Genomic DNA, 16452 nt, shown 5'->3' with positions numbered 1-16452 from the left:
CGGGTTTACCTTGGCGAGGTGGTGTATCCTGTATGGGTTTACCTTGGTGAGGCGGTGTATCCTGTACGGGTTTACCTTGGTGAGGCGGTGTATCCTGTAATGGTTTACCTTGGTGAGGCGGTGTATCCTGTACGGGTTTACCTTGGTGAGGCGGTTTATCCTGTAATGGTTTACCTTGGTGAGGCGGTGTATCCTGTACGGGTTTACCTTGGTGAGGCGGTGTATCCTGTAAGGGTTTACCTTGGTGAGGTGGTGTATCCTGTACAAGTTTACCGTGGTGAGGTGATGTATCCTGTACGGGTTTACCTTGGTGAGGCGGTGTATCCTGTACGGGTTTACCTTGGTGAGGAGGTGTATCCTGTATGGGTTTACCTTGGTGAGGTGGTGTATCCTGTATGGTTTTACCTTGGTGAGGCGGTGTATCCTGTATGGGTTTATTTTTTTAAGAAGACCAATTCAATTCTTTTAGCACTGTTGTAATAATTACAAACGCAAATCAAAGGTTTAATATGAAAAAAAATGAAAATAACAATAAAATGCATCCTGCAAAATACTAAATCAAACATGATGCAGGCTTGTCTTTCTCAGGTCTAATGACTGTTAAATAAAGAAACAGATCTGAAGTATGATCAATCTTCCTATTTTACAACGATAATTGTAAAATTAACAATCGAGGAACGGATTATCCCCATAAAGAATTTTTAAGAGGACACATTTTCATTCATGCCGACCAACAGGACAACACATTATAAAACGTCTCTCGGTAAGACTGTACGTATCACGACTAGAACCCTATCATGACGAGATAACGGACACGTTTTTCTGATGACCAGTGGACTACTGAACATCGACCTGGTATCGCAGGTAGATAACAGTCAACGTTACATTGCCAGGTCAGGTAAGCACATTGCATACATATCTAATTTCAAATGTAGTAATTTGTTTATTGATATGTTGATGATGCGACACTTTTTTACTTGATAAGAGAAAGAGGGAGTTATAATGTGGTATATTAAGACAATAAATCTTCAAAATAACCACAATGTTTAATTGCTTCAATGTTAATGAAAAGGATATATGTTTACATAGGGCGCCCGTGTAATGATGACTATGGTGTATGCTTTTTTGATGAAAATTGAAATATTGAGAGAAAAACATTTTGATATGAAGCGGCTTTTACCTCTTGGTAATAAATTGTTTCCCATTTCATTTTATTTTATTTCATCTTAAAGAGCTTGCTTCATTAGCCAAAAATTTGAAAAAAAAAAGAATGCAGAGCATGTACCGACATGCAAACGAACGAAACAAACTGAACACATGGCGATCATTGAAAAAGTATAAACGTAAGACGATGTGTTATGGGTACGTGTCATTTGCCTCATCAACGACAGGCGCAAAGCAAATTTATGTCAAATCCGGTTGAAGTTACGTAATAAAAAGAGGCCCAGGGGGCCTGCATCGCCACCTTGATATTTCGGTAATATGTTTATATATTTCCAATTGCTATGCATTGTTACTGTATAACCTTACCAAACAAAATAAAAAGTTCAGGTCATTATGGTAATATGATTCCAATTGGTGTAGTGATATGACGTCATTCTGTTTGACGTCACAATATTAAATTGTTTCGGATAAAGATACCTGATTGATCATTGCAACCCAAAAGAGTTTATGTAGTTATGTTAAAAAAGGTGAATAACTTCACGGTGGTATATATTGACGGAAATGTTGAAATTAAATTGAAGATTTTGTGTTTATTTCCATGAACTGTATTTTTGTCGGTAACTGTCCGTCTACTCATGGCATCTCAAGAAAAGGTCCAATTAGACAGCTCGACATTTGATTTTAGAATGCTATGACATGGTTACAATTTGAATATAAGAAGAAAAACCTTCAATTAAAACGGAACTATAAGTATTAAATTGCCAGGATTGTAGGCCAATTACTTTTCAAAGAAGGTAGTATAATGCTCAAATATTACAGAATTTTTCCTGCTTTTTAGCTACCTCTCTCAATATTTTTTTTAAGCCAATCTGGTCTAAATCTTAATAATCTAAATGAAGAATGGTTTTAAAGAATTTACCTCTATTTCCCTCTTGTCTCTATGTAGCCACAATTCACATTTATACAATGTTGGAACTCCTTTGCCCAATAATGCTCCAGATCTTATTTCCTCAAAATCCACCCGGTTGATTTGCATAAATTGTCCCTATATTGAGTCCCGACCCTGGAGTCACGCCCACCGTTTATGAAACAATGGGTCTCATTTGCCCAATAATGATCAGACCAAATTTCATCATAATCCATTCAGGCATTCAGGACGATTTTAATGAAATGTTGACGGACGACGGACGCCGCGACATGCCTTTCGGGCCAGGTAAGCTAAACATGAGAACTATTTTGTAGAATGACAACGTAACAATCATACATATACTCTTGCATCAAATATGTCTGACTTCTTATCGCACAGGAAAATGGAATGTCAACCTTCAGCTTTCACAAAGTCAACGCGAATGCCGATAATGCAATACTGAATGTTGACCTAGCGAATACCGGATTGCGCAATGCAAACTCGTACTGACAATGTTGACGACTGCAATAATCAAACTGCAATGCAATCTTAACACTGAATACACGAATGATATTAAAGGAAATGATAAGGTTCAATTCGCATAACACAATGTTAATGTTGCACACAAGAATGCAATAACGGATTGTGTAATATTTACTTGAATTCCGTTCCATATTTAAACATTGTAGGTAGAGGAAACTTGGATTTCTCTATCTAGACATGCAAAATTGATAGAGGGAGTAGGGATACTACTATCCAGAAATGAAAAGCATTCAATGAACTACTTTAAAATCGGTTAAACGAGGGTAACCTATAAACATATGGTTGACATCTCAACACACGCTTCATTAACGGAAATATTGACCAGTGACTCAGGACTTCATCGATGCCGACACTCTGAATCCTAAAATATAGCGTTAAGCTCAGTTTCTCAAAAGTATCAATATCATTCCCACCAAACCTGGAATATAGTTTAGACTTGTAATGACATCTCAACACGCCTAAAGATTACGTTTTTATTTGTTTTTTTTTTGTTTTTTTTAATACTATTAATATTATTATGTTCGCGTGTGGATAATTTCGCTGATATTTAAAAGTCGCAAAATAAGCGAAAATTTCCACGCCGCGAACATTTCCACTTTATATATATCAGATTTTGTTCATCTCACGTTTCGGAAAGAGTAATTTTGGGGTAAAAATGTCACATTTAGATGAATTTTTATAATTGCAGTTAAACCTCTCACTATGGCCACCTGGGGGTCTGAGTGAAAGAAAATTGTCTTAATAGCGGGATGGTCTTAATTTTTAGGTGAGCGAGATTGACCTTTTGATCATCAAGAACCGTAACTCTGTATGATAACACGAAAGATATCTCTTTTCGGTCGTTCGGTCAAAAGCAGTCGAGCTATCCTGATACTGCGATTAACGTTAGCACGATAAAAATGCTGAGGTAGCTATACTACCAAAACCAGGAGCAGTCTTCTAAATATTTGCTTATAATTAATTTTTTCTTTGTTTTCATGGTAAATACTCAAATGTGATTGGTCGAAAAATTCTTTTCATTCTTTCCGAGAATGACGCGAAAAATGTGACGTCACAATACGACAATTGACGTTGCGTATTGATTTGAGAAAAAGAATCCCATTTAAAACCAGTAAAATTGTACATAAAACATGTTTTAAATTAGAAAATCATTTTCAAAAATTTTGTTTGCAAACGCGGATTCATACAGTTTGCAAACAAAATTTGTTTCATACCCCGATGAAACTAAAAAAAAAATGACATCAATGCTTAAAAACTTACTATAGGACAGACGGTTTCATTACAAATTACAAAGGGATCATTCCATCACACCATTAGAACACTGACTACTAAAACTTAACCATGGGTCGAAGTCACGTGGTCGGGACATCAGTGATTAATCAACTTCCGGTAACTAACTGGTTGTAATCAACGTGGTCTTTGAGACTGCCAAATCTGGTCGTACAACGGAATGGCGAGATGGTCATATTACTGAAGCGACTAATTCAAAGACATGTAGATTTAAAAATAACAGGTCTGAAAAGTGTCCGTAATACCGAGATGGTCATATTACTGAAGCGACGAATGCCAAGAAATGTAGAGTTAAAAAAAAAAGGATATGAAAAAAGTGTCCGTAATAGCAGGGTGATCGTAATTTTGAGATGGTCATTAAGTTTTATATTCTGTGTATGGTTTTATCGATTTTGAGTTTTTCGGTATTCTCTGTTGTTTAAGATATTTTTTAACAAATATGCTCAATGTCATTTAAATTTAAACCAGTTTTTTACTAAACGATGTAAAAAAAAAAATATGCAATGACGAAAATAGTTAAATACCTATTTAGGTTTTAGCTAAATGTTCTCGTTTACTTTATTTGAATGTTTTATTCCACAGACACAGCAATGATGGAGAATTTGAAGGAAGAAAAAGATTTGAAAAGTTTTGATCCCGATTGGTATATACAAAACTTGCTGGCATCAGATGAAGCTGCTTTCAACATGAGATGTGATGTCGAAATCCTACATAGATTTTTTAACGAACGTAAGTTTTTTGCCAAATGCGGATGCATACAGTTTGCAAGCAATTATTTGTTCATACCCCAATGAAACTGAAATCATCAATGCTTAACTAATACGCGGGAAGAATCTATCGCGAATTCACTTCCTTTGCGGTTATTGATATGAAACAATTTTGGATGGTGACCAACCTCTCGGTTATTATACCGATATGGGGGTCTTGAAGAATCCATTACTCTATATAGCTATTAGCTCATCATTCTCGAATTGAAAGTCATTTCTAGATCAGCGTTCATAAAATCATGTATTTGCGAACATGTCTAAAGCACCGGCGCTTGCATAGAAAATGTGATTTTCATTTTTTTTTTTTTTTTTTTTTTATATGACAGTGGTATGTGTACTCTGTAAAGTACAAGGTTGGCAAATCCGGCACGTGCGAAACGGCTCACCACAACACTTCAATCGACTAAAAAAAACACATTTATTCAAACTGACACGGTGCATACCAAAAACTACCGTCATCTAGAAACATTCATCTTTAAGCTACCGTGTCACTCGATACGAATTGTTACATCCAAAACACAATAATCCGTGAAAACATTGCTAAATTCCTCCAACAAAACACCATTTTTCAAACTGCTCCCTCAGCCTGTCAAGATTCCTCATTTACATATGGGGTTGAAAGGTCATCAATGTGTTTTTTAGTCGATTGAAGTGAGATGGGTGCCGTTTCGCTCGTGACGGAGTTTCCGGCCTTCACTTTTACACAGTACACATACTACTGATACAATTTTTTCGGCATAGCCGTATAATATTCTTTTGTCCCCGGAAATGACGCGACAGGTGGCGTTACTGGTGAAGATGAAGTATGTGATTGGTCAAGATTGAATGCAAGCTGAATAAATGGATGCATCTTTTCATATTTACATTTTCACTTCGCTCCGCCTCAATGAACATAGTAAACTCAGATCACTTCATTTAAGGATTGATTGTCAATTTTGTTGCTTGCATGGACTGATGAAGGGAAGTGAACCTCGTGCAAATGAAGTGAACTGCGAAGCAGTTCATGAACCATTTGCACGAGGTTCACTTCCCTTCATCAGTCCATTGCTTGCATGGACTGATGAAGGGAAGTGAACCTCGTGCAAATGAAGTGAACTGCGAAGCACATGAACCATTTGCACGAGGTTCACTTCCCTTCATCAGTCCATGCAAGCAACAAAATTGACAATCAATCGTTATATTTACGTTAACCAAATTCAAAACTTCGCCACCAGATTGCAAAATTCGGTCGCAACAGTGTGACGTAAGTGCGTCACTTTGTAACATTGTTATACTTATCGTACATGTGTGCACAGTAGTGGAACAGCAGACAGTCAACTATTCTCGTCGCCAAAGCAACACAAAATATAGTGCCATACACGTTTTGATTTTTACGATGTTGATACACATAGATACGATATTTTCAAGATAAAATATTCATTTATAACAAATATTTATGATATTGTATAATAAAAACTTAGCAATACCCATATAAATACGAATTTAAAGTGCAGTGTTGACAGTATAGTATGTGTGTGATTTGGTCACTCGAGACACAGGGACTCGGTTATAAAAAATGATGTGATGCAGTCTTATAGCCGGGATATTCAGAGCTAGAGAAAAAGTATAACAATGTGGATTTTAGTCGCAGGTTAGCTGGTGATGTACATGGTGTTCTTGAAATATTATATTTCATTGTCGCACTGGCGTTTTGGGATGTAAATTATGATAATAGTAAGTAAAGAAACATTGATTCGAAAATTGGCGGTATTCGACGGCCGGAAACTTGTGTCCTCCATATGTTTAGATTGAGTCAAATTACGACAATAATGTGTCCCTGTTCTCGATATAGCATACTTCTGCTACCAGTCTGTTTTGTGTTGTTAAATAGTGTTTAAATTGAGGTTTATTTTCTGTGACCACTGAAATGGTATTAAGCATGGCATTCGAGATACAGCTAACCTTAGACCTACTGCGCTACGTAGGTCATGAGCTCGGTGCTATCGAGAGTGTCAGTGTTCTGTCAGATCCTGTTTTCTAAACTGTCTGCATTATACTGGCATTTTTATTAGCACATAAAGCGGCTATTCCACTTGTGTTCATATACGTTTATAACAATGTTACACAATTCACAAAATGAAAGTGCATTCAAGTCTGAGGCGGTACAGAACTCGATCGCCATTGTAAACTCAGTGAATGTATTCACACGCCGGCAAGAAAGTGATTCGTCTCTCAGAACAGAAGCACGCGACCCAAAATCTTCAACGGGAAATGAAGTGATCTGAGTTTACTATGTTCATTGAGGCGGAGCGAAGTGAAAATGTAAATATTTCCCGTTGAAGATTATGGGTCGCGTGCTTTTGTTCTGAGAGACGAATCACTTTCTTGCCGGCGTGTGAATACATTCCGAGCGCATGACCTACGTAGCGCAGTAGGTCTAACGTTAGCTGTATCTCGAGTGCCATATTTGATACCATTTTAGTGGTCACAGAAAATAAACCTCAATTTTAACACTATATTTAACAACACAAAACAGACTGTAGCAGCAGCATGCTACATCGAGCACAGGGACACATTATTGTCATAATTTGACTCAATCTAAACATATGGAGGACACAAGTTTCCAGCTGTCGAATACCGCGATTTTCAAATAAATGTTTCTTTACTTACTATTATCAGAATTTACATTCCAAAACGCCAGTACGACAATGAAATCCAATATTTCAAGAGCACAATGTACATCATCAGCTAACCTGCGACTAAAATCCACATTGTTACACTTTTTCTTGAGCTCTGAATATCCCGGCCATTAGACTGCATCACATACGGTCACAGGGGTTCGGCGTTAAATTTTGAGTAACATATGACATCTATAAATAATCGAAAGACTAAAAATCCAACATTCACCCAAATTATAAAACATTACAAAATAAAAAAATTTCAAGGCTTTAGGGTAGCACACCACAGTAAGACAGCCTGGTCATGGGCAAATTTTTTGTTAAGCAAATAACTCCTGTATTATGATATGCATAAAAAATGAAAAAAATAACTGTACACTATAATTGGTATATTCAGTATGAATTAGTACATACAGGCTTCACATTTATTAAAACAAAAATCAATAAATTGGTTCCGGATTTTAAATATCCGGATTTTCCGAACGTGTGTTTACACAGGAAATTTAGTTTTGCCTACAGCGCAAAATGGAAGCCCACAGAAAAGGTAAGATAGCGGAAAAACTTAATTTACAACATATGTCCAAACAAGATTAATTCTGTCTTTGGGATAGAGATATTTAATTTTAAATAGGTTTCAGAAAAAAAATTGTGTAGAGAATTGTGCCATTTAGGGTCAAATATCATAATATTTTGCAATTTTTGAGAATTTTTTAAGCTGTTACCATGGTATTCAAAGCTCTAAAAATCACAGAAAATATCCATTTACTTATCCTTCAGAGCTCTATTAAAATTGCAAATGTTGTACAGATTTCAAATATATATACTTTATTAGAGGTTATATGTAAGGTTAACTGGCAATGTTTACATATCTAAAACATGTGCCATATTTTTCAGAATTTGGCATTTTTACTGTACACTGCTACCTAGAGAGTATAAACTCTGCTTTTTAATGTTGTGATATTTCACTGAACAGCTGTCATCACGTTATCATTGTGCTCATTTTTTTAACCGAGTCCCTGTGTCTCTAGTGACCAAATCACACACATACTATACTGTCAACACTGCACTTTAAATTCGTATTTATATGGGTATTGCTAAGTTTTTATTATACAATATCATAAATATTTGTTATAAATGAATATTTTACCTTGAAAATATCGTATTTATGTGTATCAACATCGTAATAATCAAAACGTGTATGGGACTATATTTTGTGTTGCCTTGGCGACGAGAATAGCTGACTGTCTGCTGTTCCACTACTGTGCACACATGTACGATAAGTATAACAATGTTACAAAATGACATACTTACGTCACACCGTTGTGACCGAATTTTGCAATCTGGTGGCGAAGTTTTTAATTTGGTTAACGTAAATATAAGGATTGATTGTCAATTTTGTTGCTTGCATGGACTGATGAAGGGAAGTGAACCTCGTGCAAATGGTACATGAACTGCTTCGCAGTTCACTTCATTTGCACGAGGTTCACTTCCCTTCATCAGTCCATGCAAGCATCAAGCAGTTCACTTCATTTGCACGAGGTTCACTTCCCTTCATCAGTCCATGCAAGCAACAAAATTGACAATCAATCCTTAAAAATGACACATTAATACAATTATATTCCTGATTGAAATGCAGTCGTATTCAGGCGCGTAGCTGCCTATACGCAAATACGCAGTTGCGTACACATCAGTTTTCAACACACACAAAAACAAAACACACACAAAAACAAAACAAAACAAAGAAAGAAAAAACTCTGTTAATTATATGAGCTTATCTATACACAAACTATTAATGCTGTCCCTAGGTGATGGTTCTAGTCAAACCCACTAATTGATATAACTAGTCATTACGTGAAAGGGAACGCAATCAATCGGTCGGTTAAAGTGGGACAAAGAAAAATCCGAAGACCTGTTTCTTTGGAAGAAATTTCAGCTCGCCCCGCAGGAACCATCAGCATCAGAAACAAGCCAAAATGGTACACCTGATGTAACAAAGCTCTCTGGTGGTTGTCAGAATTGCAAAATGCTTACGCTAACATTTTAGAGCATTCAGGACATAAAAGATCAATGCCAAATTTATGCATTTTATATACAAAATTTGCAAGATAAACGTATAAAGGTTGAAGCAAATTCTAAATAGCACACAAAACTTAGTTTTGATATCCAACAGTTTACACAAAATATGGGAAAATGAAAATAAATCCAAATAATTTCAAAATTAGTTGTCAAATAAAAAAGATGCCAGATATATATACTAATATAGACTTAAAGACTTAATATAGACTTAAGTATAGATAAGTTTAAAATGAGCTTTGATACAAAAACGTTAATTCCTAAACATAGGAAACTTAAATTTAAAAAAAAAAAATAGAATAATTCAATAATATTTTTTTGTAACTTTACTCTACTAAATGATTATTAACTTGATTCCGGTTTGGCGTCCTCCACCTCTCTTGTCTTGATCAATCAGTCTATTTGGTATTGTACCTTCAAAATAGAGCAAATTATTTTCTAAATTCTCCTAATTTTCTTCTGTTTATCTCTCCTACCATACCCTTTTACAGTACATATTTATTTTATACAATTCAGATTATCTTTTTTTTACTAAACAGATTATATTTTGAATATGCCTCAAGTACACGTATTTGCTTTTTTGCAGTTAGACGTACATCTAAAACCATTTCAGGTAAAAGTATCTGAAAGCTCTTTTACACATGTCAGACAATCTAACAGCTATATTCAGATACGTGCTGACTGTAAACTATATAGCATTATTAGATCTCCCATCCCTTAAAATGTATTATCTTATATAAGATATGTTATCACGATAATATGCCGAAACACAATACAACATAGAATTATAATATAACTCATTCCATTATAACAATTATACACAACGAGAAAACTTTTTTTTTTCAAATATGTGTTTGTGTATTTCGGCACAAATTGCATGAAACTTGTAGAAAAAATAATCTGATACTTTCTCAATTAAGAAAAGTGAAATAAGCGCCTACATAATCTATTGTTAAACGTACATGTAGTGAATGAGCGAATAGTGAAAATTGGAGATAATATCTCATTTACATATTTAAATTGCTCATTTAAATATGATTTAAAATTTGGGCATAGTAACATTTAAAAAAAAATTCTGGGTTCTGATCTAGCCCACCATCCTCTCTTTGGTGCCATTCCTATAAAGGACTACTTAGAACCGGAAACCAGGGTGAAGACTGATTTACATATTTGTTACTGTTAATCTTAAAATGAATTATAAAACATTAACCAAAAGAACAGGTCCGGAGTTATATATGCGCATAGAGTACAAAACTCACTATTGGAATTTCCCCCACTACATAACAGTTGGTAAGATGCAGAAATGAATCAACACTTTTAAGGAAATCGTTTGCTTTCAAACGTTAGGTGAACGTTACTATACGTATGCTTAGGTATGTTATTGAATATAATGAAACACAGCTTTCTGAACGCAGATAGACACAGAAATCTAATTTTCAAATGAACAGATTTTGATATTATATATTTACCCTTTGTCTGATCTTCAATGAAATTAGTAAATTAATGTATTTTTAAATCATTAGGTTTGCACACCAACGCTGTCACGAATGTTTTGCCTTATATATCAAGGCTGCTAAATAGTGGGATTAACGTCTCCAATACTTTAACATTGGAAGTAGACATCTTCAAATTTTACATACACGTTTAAGACTAAAATGTAGTAATCTAAATCAACATTTGTACATTAGAAATCTGGAAGATAGTCCATTATGTATCTGTGGATCAGTTGAGAGTACTCATCATTATTTACTCTCATGTAAAAAATATACCACGATCAGACAAAATACTTTATTACAGTTAGATATTATTCTTACTGAAAAAACACTTTTATGGGGTAATGATGTTTATACAAAGCAGAAAAATGAGGAAATATTTTTAGCAGTACAAAAATTTATTCATCTAAGTAAACGCTTTAGTTAATATTTATGTTTTGTATGGTATCGTATACATATTTGTACTTCGTACTGTAGGGTAAATTTATATATCCACGGTCATACAATATAATGGTGTCATGAATCATCTATAATCAATTCTATTCAACACATGTACTTTTACAAAATTATGTAAAATGTTACATTTGTACTTCGTACTTAAAGGTAACTCATTTATCTATAGTCTAATAATATAATGGCGTCATAAATCATGTCTGTCAATTCTATTCACCACATGTATATTTATATAATTATGTAAAATATTAGTTTGTTCTTAGTTATCAAAATTAAGGTGTCCTAGTTCCGAAGATGTACTTGCTTTTCTGTGTGATTGGGAAAGGAATTAATATAAGCTTTAAGCTTGTTTTCCCATCCCATTTGCTATTTTCTGTATATGTAATGTTATTGTGTCTTGTTGAATAATGTTTAAACTAACGTCTCCAAACAAGACCAAGTGTGATTTTCCTGGCTTGCCTGGGTTGTCACATGAACACAGTTCCCTGGTAGTTAAGCTTCTGAACTCTGACCCCTAACTGAGAGAGTGTCCTGTGCTCGGCTATAACCGGGGCAAGGACATTAATCCTCGTCAAACAATCCCTATCTGAGTATAATGATAATCGTTATAATTCTAACTTTTAACTTAACTCTAGAACACATGTCGTGCTATGTTATGACCACCGGTACAGTTGAAAGATTCATTTATATTAAATTTAATTCGACTTTACTGGAACTTTTATAACTACAACTGTATTTTTATATATAAATGTATTTTACCTACACATACCGTCATGAAAACATCACCCATTGTCGCAATGATCATCCCAAAACGTCGTGTTACGGTAACGCGACTTAAATACAAGGTTGATCTCAAGTTTTTGGTCTTGATTTCTTTCTTTTACAGCCCTTCCCACAGGGAAGGTATTGCTTTGCCAAATGGACTATGGTTATGTACGTATGGTTATTGAACACACATTCGGACATTATGTAAACGTGTTCCAAACGTGCAAAATAAGGTAAACTCAACACAAATTATCATTCTAAATGCTGTACAAGGCTCGTCGTTTCAAGAAAACAGGACAACGTAGCTATTCGGACATCGTTAAATGACGGACTTAAATTGTCCCAACACTTGACTGTATATCATAATACGGTACTCATTCACCCCTCATTTCATTTCTCTGCATACACATACAAAATAACTTGGCTACGTGCATGGTATTATCACCAAAATGATTCAAACTGATATAATTTTGTTATCTGTGCTGAAACACATTAATTCATTCATTTATTTCACCAGCAGTTTTATATTATAAACACCAGCATTTAAACTATGCCGTTTATCTTTTTTTTAAATATTTCTTGTTTTAATTCTCTTTTTCTATGCAAGCGCCCGTGGTCTAAAGTGGTAAATTCGTGCAATAAAGTATTCGCGAAATCCAAGTGATTTGCAGTATACATGATATGTAACAACTGACTCACAACATTAGTTGCATGTATATAACATACTGACCAAGAGACAGCGTCCAACGTGAAGGCGTTAACGATTGTTACAAACAATAGTCAGAGTGTGGCTCTATTATTTTACTCAAACTCGTTGACTAGGGGCCGCGATATCTCAGTCGGTTAGAGCGCCTCAGGTGAAGATCTGAGATGCGTGGTTCGGCGCTCCCTAACAGTGCCGGTTTTAATTTCTAAGCTGAGAATTTTGGTTTGTTTTTGTTTAACGTCCTATTAACAGCCAGGGTCATTTAAGGACGTGCCAGGTTGTGGAGGAAAGCCGGAGTACCCGGAGAAAAACCACCGGCCTACGGTCAGTACCTGGCAACTGCCCCACGTAGGTTTCGAACTCGCAACCCAGAGGTGGAGGGCTAGTGATAAAGTGTCGGTACACCTTAACCACTCGGCCACCGCGGCCCCCCGGAAGCCGAGAAACGGGCCTGTCTGCTGTCGTGGTTTTGTTATTGAGCAAGACACTTTACCTTAATTTTGGCATGTGACGGGTCTCCCCTATGTTGTTAAGTGAGGTAGTCATTAACTACTACAATGAGCTGCCGCTTAAAATGACCCTAGCTGTTCACGGGGCCATAAAACCAGAAAAAAAAACATATGTTTTAGACAATACAATCAATGTTCATATTACTACATATAAACAGTGAATGCTAAATCTATTAAGTCTAGATCTATATCATATAAGACACTTGTTTATTATTTCAGACAACGTAAGCGGTAAACGCCTATTGGATGTGGGTACTGGTCCTACTATTCACACACTGATCACGGCTTATAATCACGTGGATGAGATCTACCTCTCAGACTACCTTCCACAGAATCTCCAATATTTAGAGAAATGGCTTGAGGGGGAGATTAACCAACCTACAAAATTGATAGATTACGTTATGAGCCTTGAAAAACGAACGTAAGTTGAAATCAATTGATTAACCAACCTACAAAATTGATAGATTACGTTATGAGCCTTGAAGAACGAACGTAAGTTGAAATCAATTGCTATGTCACACTGCTAGAACATGCGTATTTCGTGAAAACCCAGTTTATATATTTTTCGCATTATTACGCTAAAATACTGTAGAGTTCTTAAATTTCACGGTGCTATTAGTTCGCAGTTGTTCCAGTCGAAACTATTTTGCGGGTATTAACTAAAACATTTCTGTACAATTGTGTGTGCATTCAAACATTGGCTGGCTATTTATTTTCGCGCTATATTTAATGACATCGAGTATAGCGAAATTAAATCCAACGCAAATATTAAAAACTTTACAGTATTACTGCGATAATTAAAATAACACACTGTAATATGATTTAACTTCTTTACAGTATTAAATCAGGGTTGTAGTCTCATTGGTGTACTCAATAGGGCTGACAACGAAAAACTAAAATAGATCTTACCAAAATGTGTTAATAACAATGTATGTCATTTACAAGATTTAATTAATACTTCGTTTTAACGAAGATTTTCTGATGGCTAAAAAGCAAATGATCCAAAAGAAACTTTCAGCAGGCCTTACAGAAATTTTATTTTTTTCGTGAAACGTAGAGCAAATACGTAGTGCCAGAAAAGAAATATGGCGTAATTAACTGAATACTCATGTTTGATTCACTGTAGCTGTATATCCTATAACTGTACAATAATACCGGTGTTAGGTTATTGAAGTTTTCTCCTTTTTTAAATAAAGGATGACTGCCAGACAAAGAGAGACGGAGATAAGGAGTAAAGTGAAAGGCATTCTTCCCGTGGATGTGACGAAATCAAAACCTCTTGGAGACACGTACAACGACACACAATTCGACATCATTATATCTAGCTACTGTATCGAGACAGCGGTGTTTACAGTGGAAGAATATGGGAAATGCCTTGAAAATGTAGCCTCCCTCCTTAAGAAGGGTGGTTATCTTATTCTTTTTGTTTGTTTGAACGGTGATAATTACCAAATTGGAGAGTATAAATATCGTGCGCTCTCCATTACTAGGGAAGAGTTACAATCAACAATGCGACAAGTTGGATTTGACATTGTGGCAGCAGAAGAGGTGGCAGAATCTGAATATGATGCCAAATACCTGGGTTTTGATTCCTGTTATTATATGCTTGCACGAAAATGAACGATTTCAAAAAAGCTTGGACAAAATTGCAAAATGAACCACTGCCAGTGAGTGAGAATGTGTCCCTACCACTAATAAAATACATACCAAATACAAATGTAGTCATCGGCGGTTGTTAGTGTCATCGATAACAATACAGTGTCTTTAATGATATTGGACATACATATCTGGAGTATCTTAGAATCAAGCGGTTTTTATAATTTGAGGCTGACCAGTGATGTTTGGGTATATTTTGTAGTCCCAGGCTTACTCTCTTTATGTGGGACTCTCTTAAATTTTGAAAACCCTCTGTCTCTGAGAATTGGGACACGGATAAAGTTTGAAAATGTTTTGGACTCGCCTAAAACACTACAAAATTACTGTATCACAAATACATATTTGTGCATTATAACCCAGCGTTTAGTTTTAAACAAATAACGTTCAGATTTGATGAAGACGACTTACTATCAATACTTTTCATTAAGTTGTAATCTAAATGGTTGTTAATTACTACAAAGATATCGACGTGCATCCAAAACCGGATATATGTTCACCACACCTTATGATGAATCTGGAACATTATGATTGTGAGCCAGTATCGCAAGAGTGAGTTTAATCCGCAATATGATGGTTTGTGAGGCAACATCAAAAGAGAGAGGCTAATCCGCACCATAGAGGGATTCTAACTAGCAACATGGCGATTGCGTGACAGCATATCACAAGAGGAAGTTAGCAATCCGCAACATTATGATCTTAAAATCTTACGAATTCTTTCATGTATTCTATATGTTCTTTAACTAACAATCTTCTGTATCTAAACCAATTTGAATTGATAGAAATGTTGGTTAGTTAATCTCCTTTTATATGAGTTCGACCTATTGTTAAGACCCAATTATATTTAATTTCTTAAAGCTTATATTTCCCACTAATGATTTAGGCATATATGAAGTTCCAAGAGGGACGACACAGCTGTATAATGCAGAAGAATCCATTGGGACTACAAGCTTCCTCTCCGTCCGTCTTGTACCCATGTCAATTTGGATGTACGTCCTTGACGGATTTTTTATCAAACTTCACACAACGATAACTGGTATCTCGAACAAGATCGAGTTTCGGGGATGTTTGTTAAGGTGAAGGTCACTATTACTTTTTACTTCTTTTTTTAGAAAAATCCTTGTAAGTGCTCTAGCAGCTTCGTTCGTTGAGGGATTTGGATTTTGATCATACTTCATTTATTTGTAAAGGACCATGATATCTCAAACAACTTTCAGATTCAGAGTTGGCGGGTCTAGTCAAGGTCAAACAACTTTCAGGTTCAGAGTTGGCGGGTCTAGTCAAGGTCAAACAACTTTCAGGTTCAGAGTTGGCGGGTCTAGTCAAGGTCAAACAACTTTCAGATTCAGAGTTGGCGGGTCTAGTCAAGGTCAAACAACTTTCAGATTCAGAGTTGGCGGGTCTAGTCAAGGTCAAACAACTTTCAGATTCAGAGTTGGCGGGTCTAGTCAAGGTCAAACAACTTTCAGATT

The 16452-nt window shown here is 35.6% G+C and overlaps 1 protein-coding gene across 1 annotated transcript; it reads left to right on the top strand.

The window, feature by feature from the left end:
* The first annotated feature begins 694 nt into the window (after nt 1-694).
* Nucleotides 695-15053, top strand: LOC117317740 (nicotinamide N-methyltransferase-like). Its single transcript, XM_033872648.1, has 4 exons — nt 695-898; nt 4487-4633; nt 13547-13748; nt 14524-15053. Exons 1-4 carry the CDS (start codon nt 826-828, stop codon nt 14945-14947), a joined length of 846 nt encoding a protein of 281 aa, XP_033728539.1. The 5' UTR covers nt 695-825; the 3' UTR covers nt 14948-15053.
* The last annotated feature ends 1399 nt before the right edge of the window (nt 15054-16452 follow it).

Source organism: Pecten maximus, chromosome 19, assembly GCF_902652985.1.
Source record: "Pecten maximus chromosome 19, xPecMax1.1, whole genome shotgun sequence".
NCBI classification, from domain to species: Eukaryota; Metazoa; Mollusca; class Bivalvia; order Pectinida; family Pectinidae; genus Pecten; species Pecten maximus.
This window is presented reverse-complemented; position numbering and strand designations above follow the sequence as displayed.

What these genes read in the sequence shown, in the direction of transcription:
- LOC117317740 (XM_033872648.1), top strand. Translation starts at nt 826, where the DNA reads ATGACCAGTGGACTACTGAACATCGACCTGGTATCGCAGGTAGATAAC. An exon ending in ACGTTACATTGCCAGGTCAG is followed by an intron (nt 899 to 4,486) that starts GTAAGCACATTG and finishes TTTATTCCACAG; the next exon opens with ACACAGCAATGATGGAGAAT. An exon ending in ACATAGATTTTTTAACGAAC is followed by an intron (nt 4,634 to 13,546) that starts GTAAGTTTTTTG and finishes TTATTATTTCAG; the next exon opens with ACAACGTAAGCGGTAAACGC.